The following is a 20,635-nucleotide window of genomic DNA, read 5'->3' on the forward strand; positions in this document are numbered from 1 at the left end:
CGCCCGGGCCGCTGTCCTCAGCCGTGGCCGGCCCTAGGGGGGAGTGGGGAAGGGCCAGTGTTCTTGGTCTGACTTCCGGGGGCTGCTTTGCAGAACGGGGGCCGGTGCCAAGACTCGGAGAGCAGCAGCTATGTGTGTGTGTGCCCGGCTGGCTTCACCGGCAGCCGCTGTGAGCACTCGCAGGCCCTGCACTGCCACCCAGGTGTGTAACCCACCCTCTCTGTCACTGCCACTCCAGCTCTTCCCTCTGCCCGTTGCTGCCCCGTCATATCCACCCCAACTGCTAACCGCACTCGCCACCCTCTCTCCGTCTTTCCCAAGTACTTAACCACTCTTCCTGGATTCTGACTTCCATCACTGCCGTCCTGATATCCACCACGCCTCCCATCTCTGCCACCCAAGCACTCATCCCCGTCACTGTACCCGGACACTCCCCCCAGCCCCAGTCACTGCTCCCTGGTGCCTACCACCTTCCCATCTGTTACCAAGGCACTGTCCCCACTACCCACCGCCCACGTACAGTCTTTCAAGAACAAGAGAGTCACTCGTTCACTGCCCCCCTTGCTCTCTCCCTGCCCAGCCTCCTCTGGCCCCACCCTTGCCCGAATCCATTCCTCCGCCCTGGTCTCCCGATGCAGCCCTCCCAGGTTGGCCCGGCCCTAAGTAGCCAAGGCCCCCGGGGGGGCAGTAGGTAGAGTTCTGGCCTCAGGACCCCATCGTCTCCCAGGCCACCTCAGTGTCCTCCTCATTGGCCTGTGTGTCCCCCAGAGGCCTGTGGGCCCGACGCCACCTGTGTGAACCGGCCCGACGGCCGAGGCTACACCTGCCGCTGCCACCTGGGCCGCTCGGGGATGAGGTGTGAGGAAGGTAAGTGGAGCTGGGCCTGAGACCCCCAGGGGTCCCAGTAAGGACGGGAGAAGCTGGGCAGGGCATTCTGAGGCCACGACAGGCCCTATGGATGAGAAAATTATTCCAGAGCCAGAGGGCCTCCAAGTCACCTGGCCAAGCTTCATGCCCAGCCTGAATCCCGTACACAAGGGCCCCAAAGGGGAACCCCCTCTAATTGGAGATCCAGCCTGGTCTGTAGCGCTGGGGGCAGGGTGCTTCTGGGCTGTTGCAGCCGTTGCCCAGCTGATCCCGAGCCTCTAGGACTGGGAGTGGGGTGGGCAGGGGTCCCAGAGGAAGGCTGCATAGTCGGAGCCCTCCCGGGACTCTGGCATCCCCACTGCCCGGGCTGAGCTGTGGCTGCTGCAGGTGTGACCGTGACCACCCCTTCCCTGTCGGGCGCGGGCTCCTACCTGGCGCTGCCTGCTCTCACCAACACGCACCACGAGCTACGCCTGGACGTTGAGTTTAAGCCGCTGGCACCCGACGGAGTCCTGCTGTTCAGCGGGGGGAAGAGCGGGCCTGTAGAGGATTTCGTGTCCCTGGCGATGGTTGGCGGCCACCTGGAGTTCCGCTACGAGTTGGGGTCAGGTGAGCACTGACACCAAATGCAGTTGAGCTGTAGGCACCAAGCCCCGTGCCCCCGTTGGCCCCCCACACCCCCAGGAGGCGGGAGGAATAAATTCTGAAGTCAGACCAACCGGAGTCCCCTGTTCTTCGCGTTCCTTCTCTCCGTGTGACCTGAAGCAAGTCTCTAGACCTCTTGGGTTCCTCTGGGACGCTGGGAGGCTGAAGGAGATTCCCTGTCTGCCCAAGTTCCTGTAGGGGGTGGGACAGGGCAGAGGGCCATCCATGTGCCAACCCTGCCGGCGTCCTCCCCAGGGCTGGCCGTTCTGCGGAGCTCCGAGCCCCTGGCCCTGGGCCGCTGGCATCGCATGTCCGCAGAGCGTCTCAACAAGGACGGCAGCCTGCGGGTGAACGGCGGGCGCCCTGTGCTGCGCTCCTCACCCGGCAAGAGCCAGGGCCTCAACCTGCACACCCTGCTCTACCTGGGTGGTGTGGAGCCGTCCTTGCAGCTGCCCCTGGCCACCAACATGAGCGCTCACTTCCGCGGCTGCGTGGGTGAGGTGAGCGACTTCCAGACGGCAAGCGGGGAGGGCGGGGTGATTTCCCTCCGCCTGCAGCCAGCCCAAGGCGCTTGGGATCAGAGCCTCAGTTTCCTCCTCTGTAAAGTGGGGATACTCACACCTGCTTTGAAGGTTGTAGTGAGGAGGGACTGCACTGATGGATGCTCCTGGCACACAGGAGACCCTCGACTTTGGTCCTCCCCCCCGACTCTAGAAACCCACGTTACTGCTCAAGTTCCAGCCTGGGTTCCCAGCTACCCTCCGCTGCAGTCTTCTCTCTGCTGGTACACCCGTGCGTCAGCCTCCTGCCTTCTTCGAGTCCCTTAGTGTCCCTATGCCCACAGGTGTCAGTGAATGGAAAGCGGCTGGACCTCACCTACAGCTTCCTGGGCAGCCGGGGCGTCGGGCAGTGCTACGACAGCTCCCCGTGTGAGCGCCAGCCTTGCCGCAACGGCGCCACGTGCATGCCCGCCGGGGAATACGAGTTCCAGTGCCTGTGTCCAGACGGCTTCAAAGGCGAGGGAGCCCGGCCAGGCACTGGGAGGGAGGGGTGGGGGGTGGTCAGTGGCCTCTCCAGCCCATGCCCACTCGCCTCTGCCCCGGCCCACAGGAGACCTCTGTGAGCACGAGGAGAACCCCTGCCAGCTCCATGAGCCCTGTCTGCATGGGGGTACCTGCCAGGGCACCCGCTGCCTCTGTCCCCCCGGCTTCTCTGGCCCTCGCTGCCAACAAGGTAACTGCCCCAGCTTCTCTCCACCTCCCCTTTGGGGCGCTGGGGCCTGACACAGCCCACCGACTGGACCCTGCCTCTCCCCACAGGCTCTGCACATGGCATAGCGGAGTCCGACTGGCATCTTGAAGGCAGTGGGGGCAACGGTACGTACTTGCCGTGACCAGCCAGAGGAGCTGAGCAGGCTTGTCCCTCCCAGGCTTTGGGTCTCTCAGCCCCTCTTCCAATGACCCCGCCCCTCCACCCTGGCCTCTGAACAAAACAAGCCCAGGTGAGAGGCTCCCTGGGCACAGAGAGACAGAATAAGAAGAGCACAGCCGCACAGAGCTGGGTCCTGCGCTATGCTCACTGCCTAGTGACTTTGGGCAGGTCCTTGAACCACTTTCACTTCTGTACCCTCCTCTGTATTCGTGCATTCCAGCAACAGACATGTATGTGTGCCCATCCTTGCCCTGGGGGCAGTAAATATAAGATGCGGGGCTTCCCTGGTGGCGCAGTGCTTGAGAGTCCGCCTGCCGATGCAGGGGACGCGGGTTCGTGCCCCGGTCCGGGAAGATCCCACATGCCGCGGAGCGGCTGGGCCCGTGAGCCATGGCCGCTGAGCCTGCGCGTCCGGAGCCTGTGCTCCGCAACGGGAGAGGCCACAACAGTGAGAGGCCCGCGTACCGCAAAAAAAAAAAAAAAAAAAAAAAAAAAAAAAAATATACATATATATATATATATAGATATATATATATAAGATGCGTAAGGCAGGACGCTCATTCTCAAGGATTCCACAATCTGTTTAAAAGCAATGATAATGATTTGTAAAAATGAATACTTATTGAACACTTACAGGCCCTGTGCTAATTGCGTTATAGATACATATCTTATTTATCACTAATATAATAGGAGAGGTAGTGGCATAGTGGGTAAGAGCCTGGGTTCAAATCCTAGCTCTACCACTTACTAGCTGTGTGACTTGGGTGACTCACTTAACCTCTCTGTGCCTCAGTTTCCTCACGTATAAAACAGAAAGAAGTAACATCCTTCCACAAGGCTTTGGATAAAATTTTGTGTGAGAGTAAAATTCTGTAATGTATTTTAAATGCTTAGAACAATGTCTGGTCCAGAGTGGGCACAGAATGTTAGCTTTTGTTAATATTATAGCAAAGACATAGGGTTGTTACAAGGATCCAGTTAAAAATTATGTTTGTAGCTGGATGTGAAACTTCCTGCATGGTGACTGGCAGATAGTAGGTGCTTGGTAACTGTTAGCTGCTGACTTCATCAGTTGGTGGAGGGTGTAGCTGCCAGGCCCCAGGGGCCAGCACTGGTGTGGGATGGCTTTGATCAGGTAGCGTTGGGGATGTTATAGCCACACACACAGTGTGGACGATGCAGCCGAAAGGTCTGGGTTGCCATCCGGGCTTCCCACTTCCTGGGCAAGTCACTCATCCCTGAACCTGTCTTCCCGTCTGTAAGATGGAGGGAGTACAAAGGTTCAGAACCGTTTATGTGCCACTGACCTAGACGACCAGCTGCCCCAGTTTGCTCAGGACTGAGGAGCTTCTGGGGATGTGGGACTTTCAGAGCTAAAACCAGGACAGGACCCGGCAAATAGGGATGGTTGATCACCCTGCCTGGACCCTACTGACTGCATAGAATGAAATACATAGGATTTCAAAGGAAATCAATCGTTCTGAAAGAAGGTTATCAAAATATTTGAAGTTTTTTGCGTCTTTATTAACGCATTAAATACAAGATCCAGTGTTAGGGTTAGGGTTAGGGTTAGGGTTAGGGTCGTTAGTCCCAACAGCTACCACAATTGCAATAAGCATAAACAATGTTTGGAAATATTTGCAGCAACTGTAATGCCATAAGGAAATCCTCCATTGGTGACTGAGTCACAGGCCCTGCTGCTCCTTCAGCGTGTTGCCTACCTGCGTAACTAAAGGAACTGCTAACCTTCAGGGAGAAGTGAGCAAGGCTAGAACCGTAATGTTTTCCAAGCCAAGTTCACAGGCCTCTGAATTCTGCCCCCAGCCCCCTTGGGTCTCCAGGGACCGCAGGTTCAGAGCCCTGCAGTAGTACAGGTCGGGATGGAGGTGGGGGTCAAGGGCACCGACGCGGGATGGATACTCCATGCGGGTGAGCAGGTGTCCCAGCATCGCCCCCACTCCCCCGACAGATGCCCCCGGGCAGTACGGAGCCTACTTCTACGATGACGGCTTCCTCACCCTCCCTGGCCACATCCTCTCCAGGAGGTGAGAAGAGAATCTGTGGGCCCAGGGTGGGGAACGGGAATCTGGGACTTCTGCCCTCTCACCCACTTCCCCCACACCACAGTCTCCCTGAGGTGCCCGAGACCATCGAGCTGGAGGTTCAGACCAGCACGGCCAGCGGCCTCCTGCTCTGGCAGGGCGTGGTAAGCGTGGACGTCCCGCCCAGGATCTCAGGGTTCCCAGCCCCCTGGTGGCCACAGAAGTGGGAGAGAGGAAGGAGGAGGCCACAGCTGTCGGCAGCCCCCAGTAACCCTGTGCTTCTCTGGCAGGAGGTGGGAGAGTCCGGCCGAGGCAAGGACTTCATCAGTCTTGGGCTTCAGGATGGGCACCTTGTCTTCAGGTGGGTCCTGGCACCCGACCCTTCCTCTCCCTTCCCTCAGCCCCCTTACCCTTCAGTGGCTTCCCCTCCAGTCAGCCCCATGGCCCCTCCAGCAAGAAGCTGCAGCGCCCAGTGCCCCAGCTGCACACCACCACCACCACCGTCCCACACCCCCTCCAGTCCTGGCCCCTGCTCACACCCTCTTGGGCCTGTGTGACTGCAGCTACCAGCTGGGCAGTGGGGAGGCCCGCCTTGTCTCTGAGGACCCCATCAACGATGGCGAGTGGCATCGGGTGATGGCACTGCGGTAAGGGAGACCCCCGGGCACTAGGGCGAAGGGCCCAGAGTCCTGGACTGGGACAGGGCGCCCCCCACCATGAGCAGGGAGGCAGGCATTGAGCTCTGGGGAGACAGAACTTGAAGCCAGGGTCAGGGGAGAGCCCGCCTGCCGGAGCACAGACTTGCAGGGCAGGACAGAACTCCGTGGGGTGGGCGCACAAGCACCCTAGGGGATGGATGAGGCCTGGGTGGGGTGCTAGGAAGTTGTGTTTGTGGGACCAGATCTCTCATCCAGCGGAGGGAGGGGGCAAGAAAGAACTCAGGGAGAGGCGGGGACACTGCTCTGACTGGAGTCTCTGTAGCAAAGGGAGGGGGCTCTCACTGGGTTGAGAAGGACGGGGGATCGGTGGTAAGGGGCCTGACCCCGTTCCACTGCAGAGAGGGCCGGAGAGGCTCCATCCAGGTGGACGGAGAGGAGCTGGTCAGCGGCCAGTCCCCAGGCCCTAACGTGGCAGTCAACACCAAGGGCGGCATCTACGTCGGTAAGTCTTGAGCTCGGGCCTCGGTGCAGGCCTGGGGCCGCTCCTCCAGGTTGGGGAGGGCCCGGGGCTCCGGCAGAGGTAGAGCACGGGGACTTCCTCCCCCCCGACCTCTGGAGCTGACAGGCCCCGCCCTCTCCCTTCCCCGCAGGTGGAGCCCCCGACGTGGCGGTGCTGACCGGGGGCAGGTTCTCCTCGGGCATCACGGGGGGCCCCGGCAGAGGTAGAGCACGGGGACTTCCTCCCCCCCACCTCCTGGAGCTGACAGGCCCCGCCCTCTCCCTTCCCCGCAGGTGGAGCCCCCGACGTGGCGGTGCTGACCGGGGGCAGGTTCTCCTCGGGCATCACGGGCTGTATCAAGAACCTGGTGCTGCACTCTGCCCGGCCTGGCACCCCGCCTCCACAGCCACTGGACCTGCAGCACCGCGCCCAGGCGGGGGCCAACACGCGCCCCTGCCCTTCGTAGGCACTGCCTGCCCCACACGGACTCCCGGGCAGCGCCCCAGCCCCACAGCGTCGACTATATTATTATTAATATTATTATTATGAATATTTTGTAAGAAACGGAGGCGATGCCACGCTTTGCTGCTACTGCCCTGGGCTGGACTGGAGGGTGGACACGCCACCCCACACACACAGACACACCTGGGCAAAGCCACAGGCTGCTGGGCAGAGCGGGTTGCATGGGAGCAGGTGCCTCAAAGGGTCACCAGGACTTGGGGTCGGGCACGGTGGCTGAGCAGGCTCAGAACTGCCCCCACCAACAGAGCCCCCCAAGGTAGTGCTGGGCTGCCCGTTTCTTCAGCCCTTGGGCAGCCCTCATTTCTACAGGAACCAACCTCGGCTTCCAGCCTGGAGCCTCACCAGCTACCCGGAGCAGAGGGCATCGCAGTGGACTTCGCCACCCTCCTCCGGCTTGGGAAAGCTCTTTAGTGCTAAATGTGGTGCAAAAGGCAGCTCACCCCTGGGCAGGCAGCCCCCAGCCCTGCCAGCCCATGTCCCAGCGCCCCTCCACCTCCGCCTAGCCAGCCAGGCCACCTGCCCCTGGCAGCCTCCCCCCTCCCACCAAGCCCTCCCGGCCTGCATCCCTCCCACCCCACACCTCGCCCAGGGCCCCTGCCCTGAGGGGCTGCAAGGGAAAGCCCACCCCAACTCTTACCAGGAGCTGCTACAGGCGGAGCCCGGCACTGAGAGTGTCTCTCTGCCTGCACCAGGCCACGTCCCCTCACTGATCTGGAAGTGAAGGCCCAGGGCACATGGGGGGAGGAGAGCATTGGTGGTCGGAAAGAGTTAATGCCTTGGGTAGGGGAGCCGGGACTCATGACTGGGAGGGATAGGAAGGGGGCGTGACAGCCCTGCCCCATCTGTGGGAGCCTGAGGGCCCAACTGGGGGCAAGCGCCCTCCCCACCAGCAGCCCCCAGATGTGGGTCCGGGACGCCTGGCCTCTGTGTCCTAGAAGGGACCCTCCTGTGGTCTTTGTCTTGATCTTTCTTAATAAACGGTGCTATCCCCGCCAGGGCTGTCTCCTGTGTCTTTGACTACGACTGGACTCGTGGTACCTGAGGGTGGGCCAGGATGGGACAAAGCAGGGCGAGTGAGGTCCGGGTGTGAAGCAAGGCAGCTTCAGGTGAGCGAGGCCCCTACTCCCTGCCCTTCACTGATCCAGCAGAGTGCCAGTCACCATGCAAGTTGCAGGGTCAGCTGCCTCCTGTGGCCTTCACCATGACCCTGTGAGGCAGGAATCATCCCATTTTCCAGAGGAGCAGACTGAGTCTCGGAGGGTTATATGATCTGCCCAAGGTTAGACAGCCCTGTGGGGGGTGGGGGCAGAACCCAGGGACTGTCTGACCCCAGAGCCCACTCTCCTTCCTCTGATGCCCACAGCCTCTCTAAGGATGACCCCCCCTGACCTGGCTCACTCAGCCGCAGGCCCCCAGGGGCCACCTGGCCAGGACACGTGTAACAGATGGTGCACACCACCAGCCCACCAAGCCAGCCGGCTGGAGGAGCAGCAGCACCAGAGGAGGCCCATGAGGAGGCCAGCAGAGGCTAGGAACAGCGAGGAGGCCAGCGCCACCCCCCGCAGCTGGAGGCCTGTAGAAAGAAAGAGTCCACTCAGGCCTCAGCCTGGGCCAGCTGCCCCCACCCATCACTGGAGAGGGCCAAGTGTGATCTCGGCGGGAGGAACGGCAGCGGGTGATAACCAAGAGCCATCTACCTTCCGGAGCTGCATCCTGTCGTGCAGGGTCCCGGCGTGCTGGGGGGCTCCTCTCAGCTGCAATCCGCAGGGGGCCCGCAGACCCGAGAGCTGGGGGAAGAGTCAGGGACCCGGAGGTACCATCATCCGTACTCCCTTCCTGGCTGGGCACCGGATAGGCACCGGCAGTGGGAAATAACAGCTCTAACACACTGAGATCTGCCCCTTGCAGAATATGATTATGTCTCGTTTAATCCTCCCCAAACCTCTCAGTGTTAGTATTTTTATTTTACAGATAAGAGAAGTGAGGCACAGAGAGGTTAAGTCACTTGCCCAGATCACACAGCTGGAAGTGACAGGGGTGGACTTGAACTCACAGTCTAGCTCCAGGGGCTGGAGTGGATGAAGGGAGCTACTTCTCAAGGAGTAATGCTGTACTGAGCATTTTCTGTGCACCAAGCACCATGCTCTGCGCTGGGCCCTTCACCCACAGGATTTCACTTAAAGTTCTTGACAAATCTGAGAGGTTAGGTTTATCATCCCCAGTTTACAGATAAGGAAACGGAGACATAGAGAGGTTCGTTAGTCCACTCATTTGATGAGTATTTTTCAATCACCTGCTACTATACCCCAGGCATTGCTCTAGGGACTGGAGGATATGACAGTGAGCAAAATAGACAAAAATGTCTCCATGGAGCTGGCATTTTAGTGTGAGGCGACACAAAACACAAATTCTACCGTGTGTCAAATGGAGATAGGTGCTACGAGGAAAAATTAAGCAGGGAAAGGGACAGGGCATGTTGGCGAGGGGCAAGGTTGCTATTTTTCTTTTAATTGAGGTAAACTATACAAAACAAAATTTACCATTTTAACCATTTTTAAGTACAGTTCCGTAGTATTAAGTCCATTCATATTGTTGAGCAACCATCAACGCCATCCATTCTCAGAACTGTTTTCATCTCATAAAACTGAAACTCCGTACCCATTATTAATAACTCCCCATTTCCCCTCCCCCCAGCCCCTGGCAACCATCATTCAACTTTCCGTCTCTTTGATTTTGAGTACTCTAGATGTCTCATATAGGTAGAATCACATAGTATTCGTCCTTTTGTGACTGGTTTATTGCAGTCAGCATAATGTCCTCAAGGTTCATCCATGTTGTAGCATGTGTCAGCATTTCCTTCCTTTGTAGGGCTGAACAATATTCCATTGTGTGGACATACCACATTTTGTTTACCTGTTTTTCTTTCAATGGACACAGGGTTGCTTTTCTTTACTTTCCTTTTCTCTTCTTTTTTTTTTTTTTGGCCGCGCAGCTTGTGGGATCTTAGTTCCCCGACCAGGGAACCCGTGGCCCCTGTAGTGGAAGCGCGGAGTCCTAACTACTGGACCGCCCAGGGAAATCCCAGGGTTGCTATTTTTAAACAAAGGGGTCAGGAAGGAGCTCATGGAGAGGGTGAGGGTTAAGCCGAGACCTGCAGAAGGCAAAGGAATGAGTGTGTAAACCTCTGGGAAAAGCCTTCCAGGTAGAGGAAAGAGCTAGTGAGAGACCAGAGGCAGGACAAGACTGGGGCGTGGAAGGAGCTGCCAGGGGCCGGAGTGGAGGAGCTGTTGGAGCAAGCGGGCAGGTGGGAGGTGACGGGCCAGGTCACTCAGGGCCTGGGGGCCCCTGGGAGGCTTATGTGGGCTGAGTGAGGAGTGAGGAGGGTCCTGCGCACAGGAGTGACGCGATCTGACTTAGTGTTTTAAAAGGCTCCTCCGGGGAGTTCCCTGGTGGTCCAGTGGTTAGGACTCCACGCTTCCACTGCTGGGGGCCCAGGTTCAACATCTGGTCCGGGAACTAAGATCCCGCAAGCCGAGGGGCGCGGCCAAAAAAAAAAAGAATAAAATGCTCCCCTGGCAGGAGAGCTTAACTCCCTGCTAGTGTGTGGGCTGCGCGTGGTGACTTCCTCCCAAAGAGGACAGCGTGGAGAGAGGAGACAGAGTAACAGCGGAGAAACTGACAAACACAGCCTCAACCCGGTGACCGAGGCCAACATCAACATCCGTGGATCATGTTGGGGAGTGATCGCGTTGGTTTGGCCTGGTGTGCACTTGACCTCTGTGATCTTCCTCCTCATAACCCACGACTGCAGTCTTATCATGAGGAAAACGTCAGATTAATTCCGACAACACTGATGGCTTGGTTATGGGCTGAGAGGGAAAAGGGAGTAAAGGACCATTCAACCGTTTGGGCCTGAACAACTGGAATTCAAAGCTGCCACCGAGTGAGAAGGGGACACGGGTGAGGAGCAGGACGCGGGGCAGGCTGTGAATCATGAGTTCAGTTTGGAACAAGTTAAGTGTAAGACCCGCCTGCACAGCCACGTGGAGATGTCAGGTGGGGAGGTGGTTACATAACTAGTGTTCAAAGACCAGTCCAGCTGGCGGTACGGTATAAAGGAGAAGGGGGAGGGAACGGGTGTGGCAGCTGGAGGAGACGACACAGGGCCCGGGCCTCTGGGCACAGAGCATAGTGTCAGGGAGGAGCCTGAGGAGTGGCTGGGGAGGGAAGTGTGTGGGCTCCCGGGAAGCTGGGTTTTACCCCTCAGCCAGGTGCATTTTTGCAACGAACAACCTGTTCAACAGGACATGGCAACCCTGACTGGGAGTGGGGCCTATCCAGATTCCTAAGAAGGATAATCAGGGGTGACCTAGTCTGGTCCCCTCTGTCCATCCACAGAGGTCATTCCTGGGTATGTCACTCAGTGACTCTATGACCTTGGGCAAGTCATTTCTCCTCCCTAGGCCTCAGTTTCCCCATCTATAAAATGTGGGAGTCAGGCTGGATCAATGGTTTTCGAAGTCTTAAAGGTCAAACTCAAGTCTCTCAGTGGGACATCAGTCAGCCGCGGCCCAGGCCTCCCACATCCAGTTAAGTAGAACATCTCTCCTTGTGATGTCTGGGGCCTCTGCAAGGCTCCGTTTAGGAAAAGCTTCCACCACTGAAACGACATTTGGAAGCAGCTGGATTCGATCACCATTTGAGCTCTAACATCCTCTGGTCCTCAGGCAGTCTGCTCTGAATGGATTCCCCACTACTGTGCTTCACCTTATCCTCTCCTGCCAAACCCGTGCCTCCGGCCTCCAGCTTCTAACCCAGCTGCTCAGCAGGGCCCAAGCCACACCTGTCACTGACCTCTGCAGTTAGCTGCTGGCCACGAAGCCTGGTCACTGCCGTCGCCACAGTTGTCCATGCCCCAGGGATCGCACACCAGCCTCGGGGGAATGCACCTGCTGTTCTGACGTCGGAAGTAGGCACAACAGGATCCTGGGGTTGAGAGGGGAGGCACGATGAGGACACTGAGCACCACAGAATGTTTGGCCCTATGGGGAGGGAATGTGGGAGGTGTGAGCAGGGGAGGCTGTTTCCATGTGCGTGCAAATAAGAGTATGGATGAGACAGGTGTCTGATCATAAAGATGATGATGGGGATGGGGATGGTGATGATGATGATGATGATGATGATGGCAGCTAACATTTACTGAGCTCCTATTCCAAGCCAGGCGTGGTTCACATCCCAGCTCGTTAAGTTCTCACATTAACCCTGTAGGGTCAATACTATTATCAATCCCATTTTAGAGATGAGAAGACTGAGGCACAGGGAGGTTAGGTCACTAGACCAAGGCCACACAGCTTGTATCTAAGCAGCAGGATAGGAATTCAGCCCCATGCTCATGAGCACTGTGGCACCCAGTGTGTGTGTGTGTGTGTGCACGCGTGCGTGCACACAGACTATGGTAGCCCAGCAACCTGAACACTCCAAGCTCATGCCGGCTCGTGGCACTGCACCTGCCATCAGCCCTGCCCGTAACTGCATGGCTTGCTCCCCTCAGGTCTCCACTCAAATGTCATCGTGTCGGAAGGCCTGCCCTCACCTCCACGTGAGAACGGCACACCATCCCTCCCCCACCACCCCTTTATCCTGATTTGGGTTCCTCTGCAGCACTTACCACCTCTGCAGATTATGGATTTGATGGGTTCTTTGTTTATGGTCTGCCTCCCCCACTAGAATGTCACCTCAAATGGGGCAGGGACTTCTCTTTCATTCACTGCTGCATGTATCCCTGGAGCCTAGAACAGCACCTGGCACAAGGGCAGGTACTCAATCTTTGTTAAATGAGTGAATAGGCACACAGGTGAGAGAAGGGTATGACTTGGTGCACAGGGTGTGGCAGACAGGTTGGCTTACCCAGCACCCCATTCTGTGGAGAAAAGCTGGTTCAGGAGGGACTGACCAATACCATGGCTCAGAGGTAAACATGGGAATCAGAGCATTCCATTCCTGGCCCCGGGAACGGACACATGGCCCATGTGACTAATCAAATTTGGCCCCGAGGACTTTTGCTAGAACCATAAGAAAAGATCCTCGCGGTTCCCTGGCAGTCCACTGGTTAGGACTCAGCTCTTTCACTGCCGGGGGCCCAGGTTCAATCCCTGGTCAAGAACTGAGATCCTGCAAGGCGCTCGGTGCAGCCAAAAAAAAAAAAAAAGTGAGAGAGAGAGAAAAGATCCTCGCTCTTTATTTCACTGAGGTGAGAGTCATAAGGGGGACTGTGGGCTTGGTGCTGCAGGGTCACCTTGCTGCCAAGTAGAAAGAGGAAATGGAGCTGCCTGAGATGGAAGCCAAACAGACCCAGTGCAATGCAAAGGGACAGAACAAAGAGATAGAGCCCAGGCGGCATTACTTGATCTCCTGAATCCAGCTATACCTGAACGAACACCTTAATATCCCAGTTATAGGAGCCCCCCAAATTCTCCTTTGACTTAAGCCATCTTGAGTTGGGGTTTTTTCATGTGCAAATGAAAGTGAATGCTCTAATTTATAAAAGATGTGCAGGGGTAAGAGTGAATATCTATGAGAGAGAAAACGCAAACAGTAATCCAAGTAAAAAGTGGTAAAAAGTGATCCAAGGAAGCCAGAGTTGTGACAGGGCTTCGCCACTGTCGCCTGCTTTTGAGTCCAATCCTGCTAAACACAAAGCAGCTGCAACATGCTTGGCTTGCACCTCACAGAAGGTGAGAAAGGGTGGGAGGGAGGAAAGGAGGAAGGGAGGGGTTGATTTCCATTTAGCCTGTGAGATCTGCTTGCAAGACAGTATAATAGGACCCTTGGCAGGCTACAGCCCACAGGAGCCAGAAAGGGGACCCCAGGCACCATCAGTCATGGCCCCAAAGACACACATGAGACAGCAGGGGGTGCTCTCTGACCAGCTCAGGTTGAAGGGCTGTCCAGGGCCTGGCATGTCGAGGTCTAGCTCCTGGTGAACCTGTGTTGGCTCTCAGAGGCCCCCCCTGTTCTTGCCTTGAAGTGCTCACAACCCCATGTTTAATTCTCCAGTCTGGATATTTTGCCAGCGAGGGCGATGATGCTTCTCCGAGGTTTTGGAAACTTCTGGGCTTTGGCAGCTCCTCTGCTGAAACATCAGTGAGTGTCTTCAGTCCTGGAGAAACCTGCTGGGACTAAAGCCTTGACTCAATTTGAGCAGAGGACAAACTCTAGCAGTTAAAGCCCAGCTCCTCCACCTGTGAGCTGGGAGTCCTGTGGCACTTCACTCAACCTCTCCAGGCCTGTTTCCCATCAATAAATACGAGGGTAGGAGCATTGGCCCAGCGGAGCTGCCATGAGAACAGATGAGATCTGGCATGCGAAGGGCCAAAGGCAATGCTCAACGAGGGATTATTATTAATATCAGTTCCCTTTCCTTGCCTAAGTGGGTTTCTGTGGCTTACAGTCACCAGACTCCCAACTCTCGGCCCCTCTGCAATCGGGTGGACCCAGGACAGAGAAGCCAGTGTGTGAACATGAGAGTGTGTGAGTTGTATGGCAGTGTGCAAAGTGGTATTGTGTACGATGAGGTGCGCATGATGTGAACTGTGTGTGGGAGAGAGTGTACAGTACGCCAGGCCTGTGGGTTGGGTGTTTCAGTGTGTGTGGTGCAGGTGCGTGCGCCAGGTGTGTGTACGAGGTGTGAGTTGTGCACAGGTACAGTGTGTGTGAGTGGGGTGGGTGCTGGAGTGTGAGGTGTGTGAGTGTGTGGGAATCGTGTGGGAGAGGGAGTTGTGTGTGAACAGGTGAGGGGCTGGTCCGTGCATCCATGGAAGTCAGGTTTATGGGGTTGGCTCTTTGGGTCTGGACCGCCCCTTACAGGAGCCCCTGACCCTGCCGCCAGGCCCCAGCCACTGCCCTCCCTCCGGACCAGCCCGCACTCACCCAACCAGAAAGAGGAGATTTCGCCCACGAAGTCCACGCGGGGCTGGCGGCCTCTGGTGACCAGGCGCAGGCCCAGGAAGTCCCGGGAGGACGCCACCGGCCCAGGGATGGTCAGGCCGCAGAACCGGGCCCCCAAGAGCCGTGGCGCCCCCGGCGGGCCCTCGTAGAACTGCAGGTAGGACTCGGGGGCGCAGGGGTCCTCCGGCGCCGGCGCCGGGGAAGAGGCGTTGGGCGCCGCCGGGCTCAGGCCGTAGACCAGGAAGAAGCGGAACTGGAAGCGGATCCTGTCGCCGGAGGCTGCTGCCCGCATCCAGAGCCTGCAGTCGGTGTCCGGGGCCACGAAGTAGAAGCGGCGCGACGCGGAGTGCGAGCGCAGCAGCAGCCCGTCCCCCTGCCACGTCCGGCCGCACAGGTCCACCGGGTCGGCTGCGGCAAAAAGCACGGACCCTGGAACCACGCGGTCCCGTTCCAAGCCTGGCCCTGCCCTCCGCCCGCTGTGTGACCCCCGAGTGAGTCACTCAGCCTCTCTGAGCCTCAGTCTTCTTGTCGGGAAAATGGGGATGATTGAGCAACGTCAGAATTTTTGTGAGGATTAAAAAATGTAATTCAAGTCCTCAATCTCGTATTCCAAAACCCTAGGATGTGTTTCAGAATTTTTCAGATTTTAGAAAGATATATAATATGTTGCAGCCCCAAATGGAGTCTGCCACAGCCCTCCACGATCAAACACATTTTCTAGAGCAATTGCACAGAACATTTACCCTAAGTAGGACAAATACAGACTGTAAACAGCCTCCTGTCAGTTCAGGTCAGGTGTTGCCAGTTAGTTAGCTAAGAACAAATTTTGGTTGTCAGAGCTTTTCATATTTTGTAGTGGAAACTAAAGGATTGTGGACATGTATGGGTTCAGTGCTTAGGATCGTGCCTGGCATTTAATGAGCATTACAGAAGTGTTATTCAAGGATGGGGGAGGGAATTTCCTGGCCTTCCCTCCAGTGGTTAGGACTCCGCACTCTCACTGTGGAGGGCCCAGGTTCAATTCCTGTTCGGGAAACTAAGATCCCACAACCCTCGCAGTGCAGCCAAAAAATAAAAGGATGGGGGAGACACAGTTGGGCACCTGCCCAGCCAACAGGCATTCCCTGTTTCTCCTTGCTAAGAGAAACTTAATTCCCCTCAATTATCAGAGAGCCCCCCTGGTCTTTGGCCTAAACCAAGCCTTGTAATCCTAATTCCATTTGCCAGCTCTAGGGATTGGCCTGTGAACTGATTCTGGCCAATGAGATTTAAGGAGAGGTTTGCTGAGCGTTGCTGGGAAAGGTTTTCCTCCCTGATTTAAAAAAAAAAAAAAAAGGAGGGAGAGCTGTGTGATGAGGAGCCCCTTTTTCTTCCTGCTTTTAAAGCTATTGACTGAGGATGCGACGCCCAGAGCTGCAGCAGATGTCTTGCAAGGATGAGGTCATGAGAATTATGGAGGAGCCCTGACATGGTTGAGCTGCTGAATTAACCATTTCTGGACTCATCTATGGCCTTTCTTCTTAAGTGAAATAATAAATGTCCTTATGGTTTAAGCTCTGTTTAGTCTGGTAACTGTTACTTACAACCCAAAACATCCTCACTGGTACAGGGTTGTTGTGAGGATTAATGAGATAACGTGTAAGTACTCAAACCATCTGATTTTTGTAAGGATAGAGAGAGAACAGGACGTGGCTTTTCTGGTGCATGGTAGGGGCACCAGTGGTGCTTGAGGACAAGCCGGGATGTGGGTCTTCGGGGGAGAAATTCTCCGTTAGGGCTCAGGATGTGGGAGCACCTTCTCATATCTGTGCAGACCTACTAAAGCCAGAACCTGCCCTGGAGGCACACGGGACAGGCGGCGGTTTAGAGAGTGGGTGAACGAGCACGTTCTATGAGCTGGGCACTGTCTATGTGTCTTGCATGGTTTATCTCACCTTATATGCACAATAGTAATAGTCCCTTAAGGCAGCGGTCCCCAACCTTTTTGGCACCAGGGACTGGTTTTGTGGAAAACAATTTTTCCACAGATGGGGGTTGGGGGGTGGGGATGGTTCAGGGGGTAATGGGAGCGATGGGGAGTGACGGGGAACGATGGGGGGGAGCGACGGGGAGCGACAGATGAAGCTTCGCTCACTTGCCCACCACTCACCTCCTGCTTTGAGGCCCAGTTCCTAACAGGCCGCGGACTGGCCCTGGGGGTTGGGGACCCCTGCCTTAAGGGGCAAAGGCCTATTATTCTTTCCATTTTACTGCTGAAGAAACCAAGTCTTAGACAGTGGAAACAGCAATGTCAAGGGTGTGTGTGTGAACGCAGGGCCGTCTGACTCCGAAGCCCACAGTGTTTCCCGGTGCCAGACTGCCCCACCCGCCCCCAGACACCTGCTTCTGGGTGACTTGGAGCTCCAGCCACCCAGAGGGGTGGGGGTGGACTTGAGGGTGCCAGCCAAGACCAGGCACAGGGTTTCCAAGTGTCCCCCAACTCAAGGGATCCCAGCTCATCAGGGTGAGTGCTGATTGAGGAAACACAATCTCAAAGGGTGTTGGGACCTGAATCTCCTGCCTGCCCCGGCCAAGCCACCTTGTACTCACCTGCGTGCAGAGCAGATGCAGTCAGGGCGGTTGCCCCCAGCAGGAGCAGCCTTTGGGGCAGCTGCAGAGGACAGGCTTCCATCCAGGCCCTCCTGTGCCCAGCGATGGGGAAGACCTGCAGAATCTTCAGTTTGGGGTCTTTGGGGAGACTGGGATATAGGGGCCTGGTTAGGCCAGAGGAGGGATTGGCAGGACACAGGGAGCAAGGGAGGCAAGTACGCCAGCTCCTCTGGTGTCTTCCGTGATATTTGTGCTCCCTGTTCCAGATCCTTCTTCAGATCAGGATTGTGTCTAGGGTTACCATGGAGATTTGGGACTGGGGCTGGAGCCTGGGGAGAGAAGGCGGGGAGGATGTCTGCTCATCCCCTGCCAGACAGGAACCAGGAAACTCAGATCCGGTTCAGCCACAGGGCTTCTGGGAGGGGGACCCACAGCCTCAGAGAGCTGCTGCCTTCCTGGAGAAGTTGGCATTTTAGGGCTGAGCTTAAGGGAGGCCCAGGACATCAAAGGGTCTCTCTGAGGGCCTAGAGAGGCAGCAAGTGGTGAATGAGCACTGGCCCAGGAGTCTGCTCTATTTTACAGACAAAGTATTCCTGCCTCAGGGCCTTTGCCCTCACCGTTCCTCCACCTGGGGTGCTCCTCTCCCACGGAGGTCCACGGCTGGCTTCTCCGGGTCATTCAGATTTCGAGCTCACATGTCACCTGCTCAGACCACGTTTCCCTGACCACTTCTCAGTCTGAATTAGTGTTCTCCCTCCCTGTCACTCAGTCCCATGTCCACGAATTTATCTCAGCACTCACTGGAATTACTTTGCTTCTTTATATCTATCTTGTATGTATTGTCCATTGTCCGCCCCCCACCCACTAAAATTGTGTTCTGTGAGTGTCTTGTTGTCCTCTGAAGCCCTAGGTCATAGAACAGTGCCTGGCACAGAGCAGGCATCCAGGAAATAAGAACGAATGTGTGGGGACTTCCCTGGTGGTGCAGTGGTTAAGAATCCACCTGCCAATGCAGGGGACACGGGTTTGAGCCCTGGTCTGGGAAGATCCCACATGCCGCCGAGCAACTAAGCCCGTGCGCCACAGCTACTGAGCCTGCGCTCTAGAGCCCGTGAGCCACAACTAGAGCTCACGTGCCACAACTACTGAAGCCCACGCGCCTAGCGCCCGTGCTCCGCAGCAAGAGCAGCCACCGCAGTGAGAAGCATGCACACTGCAATGAAGACCCAACACAGCCAAAAATAAACAAATAAAATAAATAATTTTTTTTAAAAAGAAAAAGGACGAATGTGTGACGTTGAGCAAATGACCTCCCTTTTTTCTGGGTTTTACTTCCCCATGTGTAAAAGGAAGGGCTTGGGCCATTTCAGCCTTTTTCAAAACCTGTAATTAGTAGAACCATTTTTTTTACCAAGGCATTGTACATGGAACCTTAATATATAAAGCTGAAACTTTTCAAGTCTCAGTTTCCTTTTCTGTACAATGGAATAATGATAGTTCCAATTTTGTAGGTATATTGTAAAGGGTAAGTAACTTGATACAAGTGGGGTATCAAGTTACTTACTTAGAACACTGTCTGTCACATAGTAAAGTGCACAATGCATGTCAGGCTGGATGATGACCCTTAATGTCATCATTATTACTTAAACAGAGGTCAGCTATGTTTCAGGAAGTCCCCACCTCAGACTTTGAGACACCACCTCAGCGTCTGAAGACGGTACGAGAAGGTTAAAACCACTGGCCCTGCTGCTTTCTAATGCTCTTCTTTCTAGACCTGACATTCGATGCAAACTTGATACCCCACTGTGTGTGATGTCCAAGGCTAGGCCTTGGGGGACTCCTTTGGCAGGAGTGGATTTATCATGAAACTCTTGAAGCTGGGCGCTTTCCCTTCTGAGATCGACAACATTCTGCCTATGGAATGTGTATCTCTCTAAATAAACTTGATTTCACTTTAAAAAAGAAAGAGGGCTTCCCTGGTGGCGCCTTGGTGAAAAAAATCAAAAAAACACAAGTTGCTGGAGCCCATTCCAGAGTTTCTGATGCAGTGGGTCTGGGAGGCCCCAAGGATTCACATTTCTAATGAGTTCCCAGGTGCTGCCGCTGGCCTGGGGGCGACACCTTGAGAACCACTGCTCTCTTCATCTGCCTGTTTGTCCCTCAAGTAATTGCATCTGGGTCTGATTTTCTCTCCACTCACCCCAGGAGCCCCTGAGGATGGGTCGAGATCCTGATCATCACGGTCCCTCACTTCTGCGTTGCACTTTCAGGGGTTCTGCACCCTTCTTTGATCCTCTCACGGGAAAAATGCTGAGCTACCCAGACATACAATTTTGCATATGCTTGAGAGGCAAAAAAAAAGAAAGAAACTCATGAAGCTTACACATCAGGACATATTATTTGCATGAGATAATATATTTTTATAAAATTTACAAAATTAAGATATTTCAACCACAGTCAATTCAGATCACTGTCTCTTCCCCCCCACCCCCGATCTCCTCCATCGCACCTCTCTTCAGATGGTCATTTTTGAAATCTGGCTAAGGGGATGTGGCTTTGGGTTGGGGTTGGGGTTGGGGTTGGGGGGGATATAATTATGGGGTCCTAGCTCCTTCCAGGTATAGTTTTATTATTTCTAATAAATGCCCCAGAATGCCTTCCAGTAATCCTCCTCATGCCCTCTATGCTGTGATATGTTGTGATATGAAGGTGCAGAATCAGAGATCATTTATTATGCCTGGCCTCGCTGGTGTGAGGGTATTGGAGGAGAAATAAGGTTTGAAACATATGAAGCCAGAAGCCAGTCTATGGAAAATCCTTTCAAATCTTAAAGCTCACATATGTAAGAAATTTGATAGAGGTTATCCCAAGTTTAACAGTCCTTAAGAGAATAAATAATCTTACTAATAACGAATTGCAAAGCTCAAGAAAAGAAGTCTAAATGATCACTAATAAAAAACTAATTTTGGTCAATCATGCTAAAGGAAAGACTGACTTATCTTTCTAGTCCTGTTATAGAAAATATCATATAGTGTTGTCACAGAAATCATAAAAGGGTGTGCAGCCAAAAAAAGTAAGGAAAAAAGTATCATAGAAGAGGTTTAAGCAGTATTTTAATAAAAACGTGCTATTATTTTAAGTTTATATTGTTCATGGTATTTGTCCGTTTTTTGTTTTTTGTTTTTCTTTTTTATTTATTTTTGGCTGCGTTGTTTCTTCGCTGCTGCGCACGGGCTTTCTCTAGTTGCAGAGAGGGGGCTACTCTTTGTTGCGGCGAGCGGACCTCTCACTGCGGTGGCTTCTCTTTTTTGCAGAGCACGGGCTCTAGACGCGCGGGCTTCAGTAGCTGCAGCACGTGGGCTCAGTAGTTGTGGCTCACGGGCTCTAGAGCGCAGACTCAGTAGTTACGGCACACGGGCTTAGTTGCTCCGCGA

The 20,635-nt window shown here is 55.1% G+C and overlaps 2 protein-coding genes across 2 annotated transcripts in view; one reads left to right on the plus strand and one right to left on the minus strand.

Annotated features, from left to right (window-relative positions):
- Positions 1-7,660, plus strand: part of HSPG2 (heparan sulfate proteoglycan 2) — a 102,843-nt gene extending 95,183 nt beyond the window's left edge. The window contains exons 85-97 of the mRNA XM_055083712.1: positions 94-202; positions 769-867; positions 1,255-1,476; positions 1,768-2,012; positions 2,357-2,528; positions 2,623-2,745; positions 2,832-2,888; positions 4,913-4,988; positions 5,071-5,149; positions 5,276-5,346; positions 5,549-5,632; positions 6,043-6,146; positions 6,437-7,660. Coding sequence (XP_054939687.1) covers positions 94-202; positions 769-867; positions 1,255-1,476; positions 1,768-2,012; positions 2,357-2,528; positions 2,623-2,745; positions 2,832-2,888; positions 4,913-4,988; positions 5,071-5,149; positions 5,276-5,346; positions 5,549-5,632; positions 6,043-6,146; positions 6,437-6,609 — 1,614 coding nt within the window. The 3' untranslated portion in view covers positions 6,610-7,660. The remainder of the gene's footprint in view (positions 1-93; positions 203-768; positions 868-1,254; positions 1,477-1,767; positions 2,013-2,356; positions 2,529-2,622; positions 2,746-2,831; positions 2,889-4,912; positions 4,989-5,070; positions 5,150-5,275; positions 5,347-5,548; positions 5,633-6,042; positions 6,147-6,436) is intronic.
- Positions 7,661-7,762: 102 nt separating this feature from the next.
- On the minus strand, positions 7,763-15,099 carry LDLRAD2 (low density lipoprotein receptor class A domain containing 2; the record flags this gene model as incomplete). Its single annotated transcript, XM_028487761.2, has 3 exons — positions 7,763-8,521; positions 11,517-11,651; positions 14,595-15,099. Coding segments are annotated over 3 exons (1,098 nt in total), but the record flags the coding sequence as incomplete, so codon positions are not given.
- Positions 15,100-20,635: the final 5,536 nt, after the last annotated feature.

The sequence above is a fragment of the Physeter macrocephalus genome, chromosome 3 (genome assembly GCF_002837175.3).
Source record: "Physeter macrocephalus isolate SW-GA chromosome 3, ASM283717v5, whole genome shotgun sequence".
Classification (NCBI taxonomy): Eukaryota; Metazoa; Chordata; class Mammalia; order Artiodactyla; family Physeteridae; genus Physeter; species Physeter macrocephalus.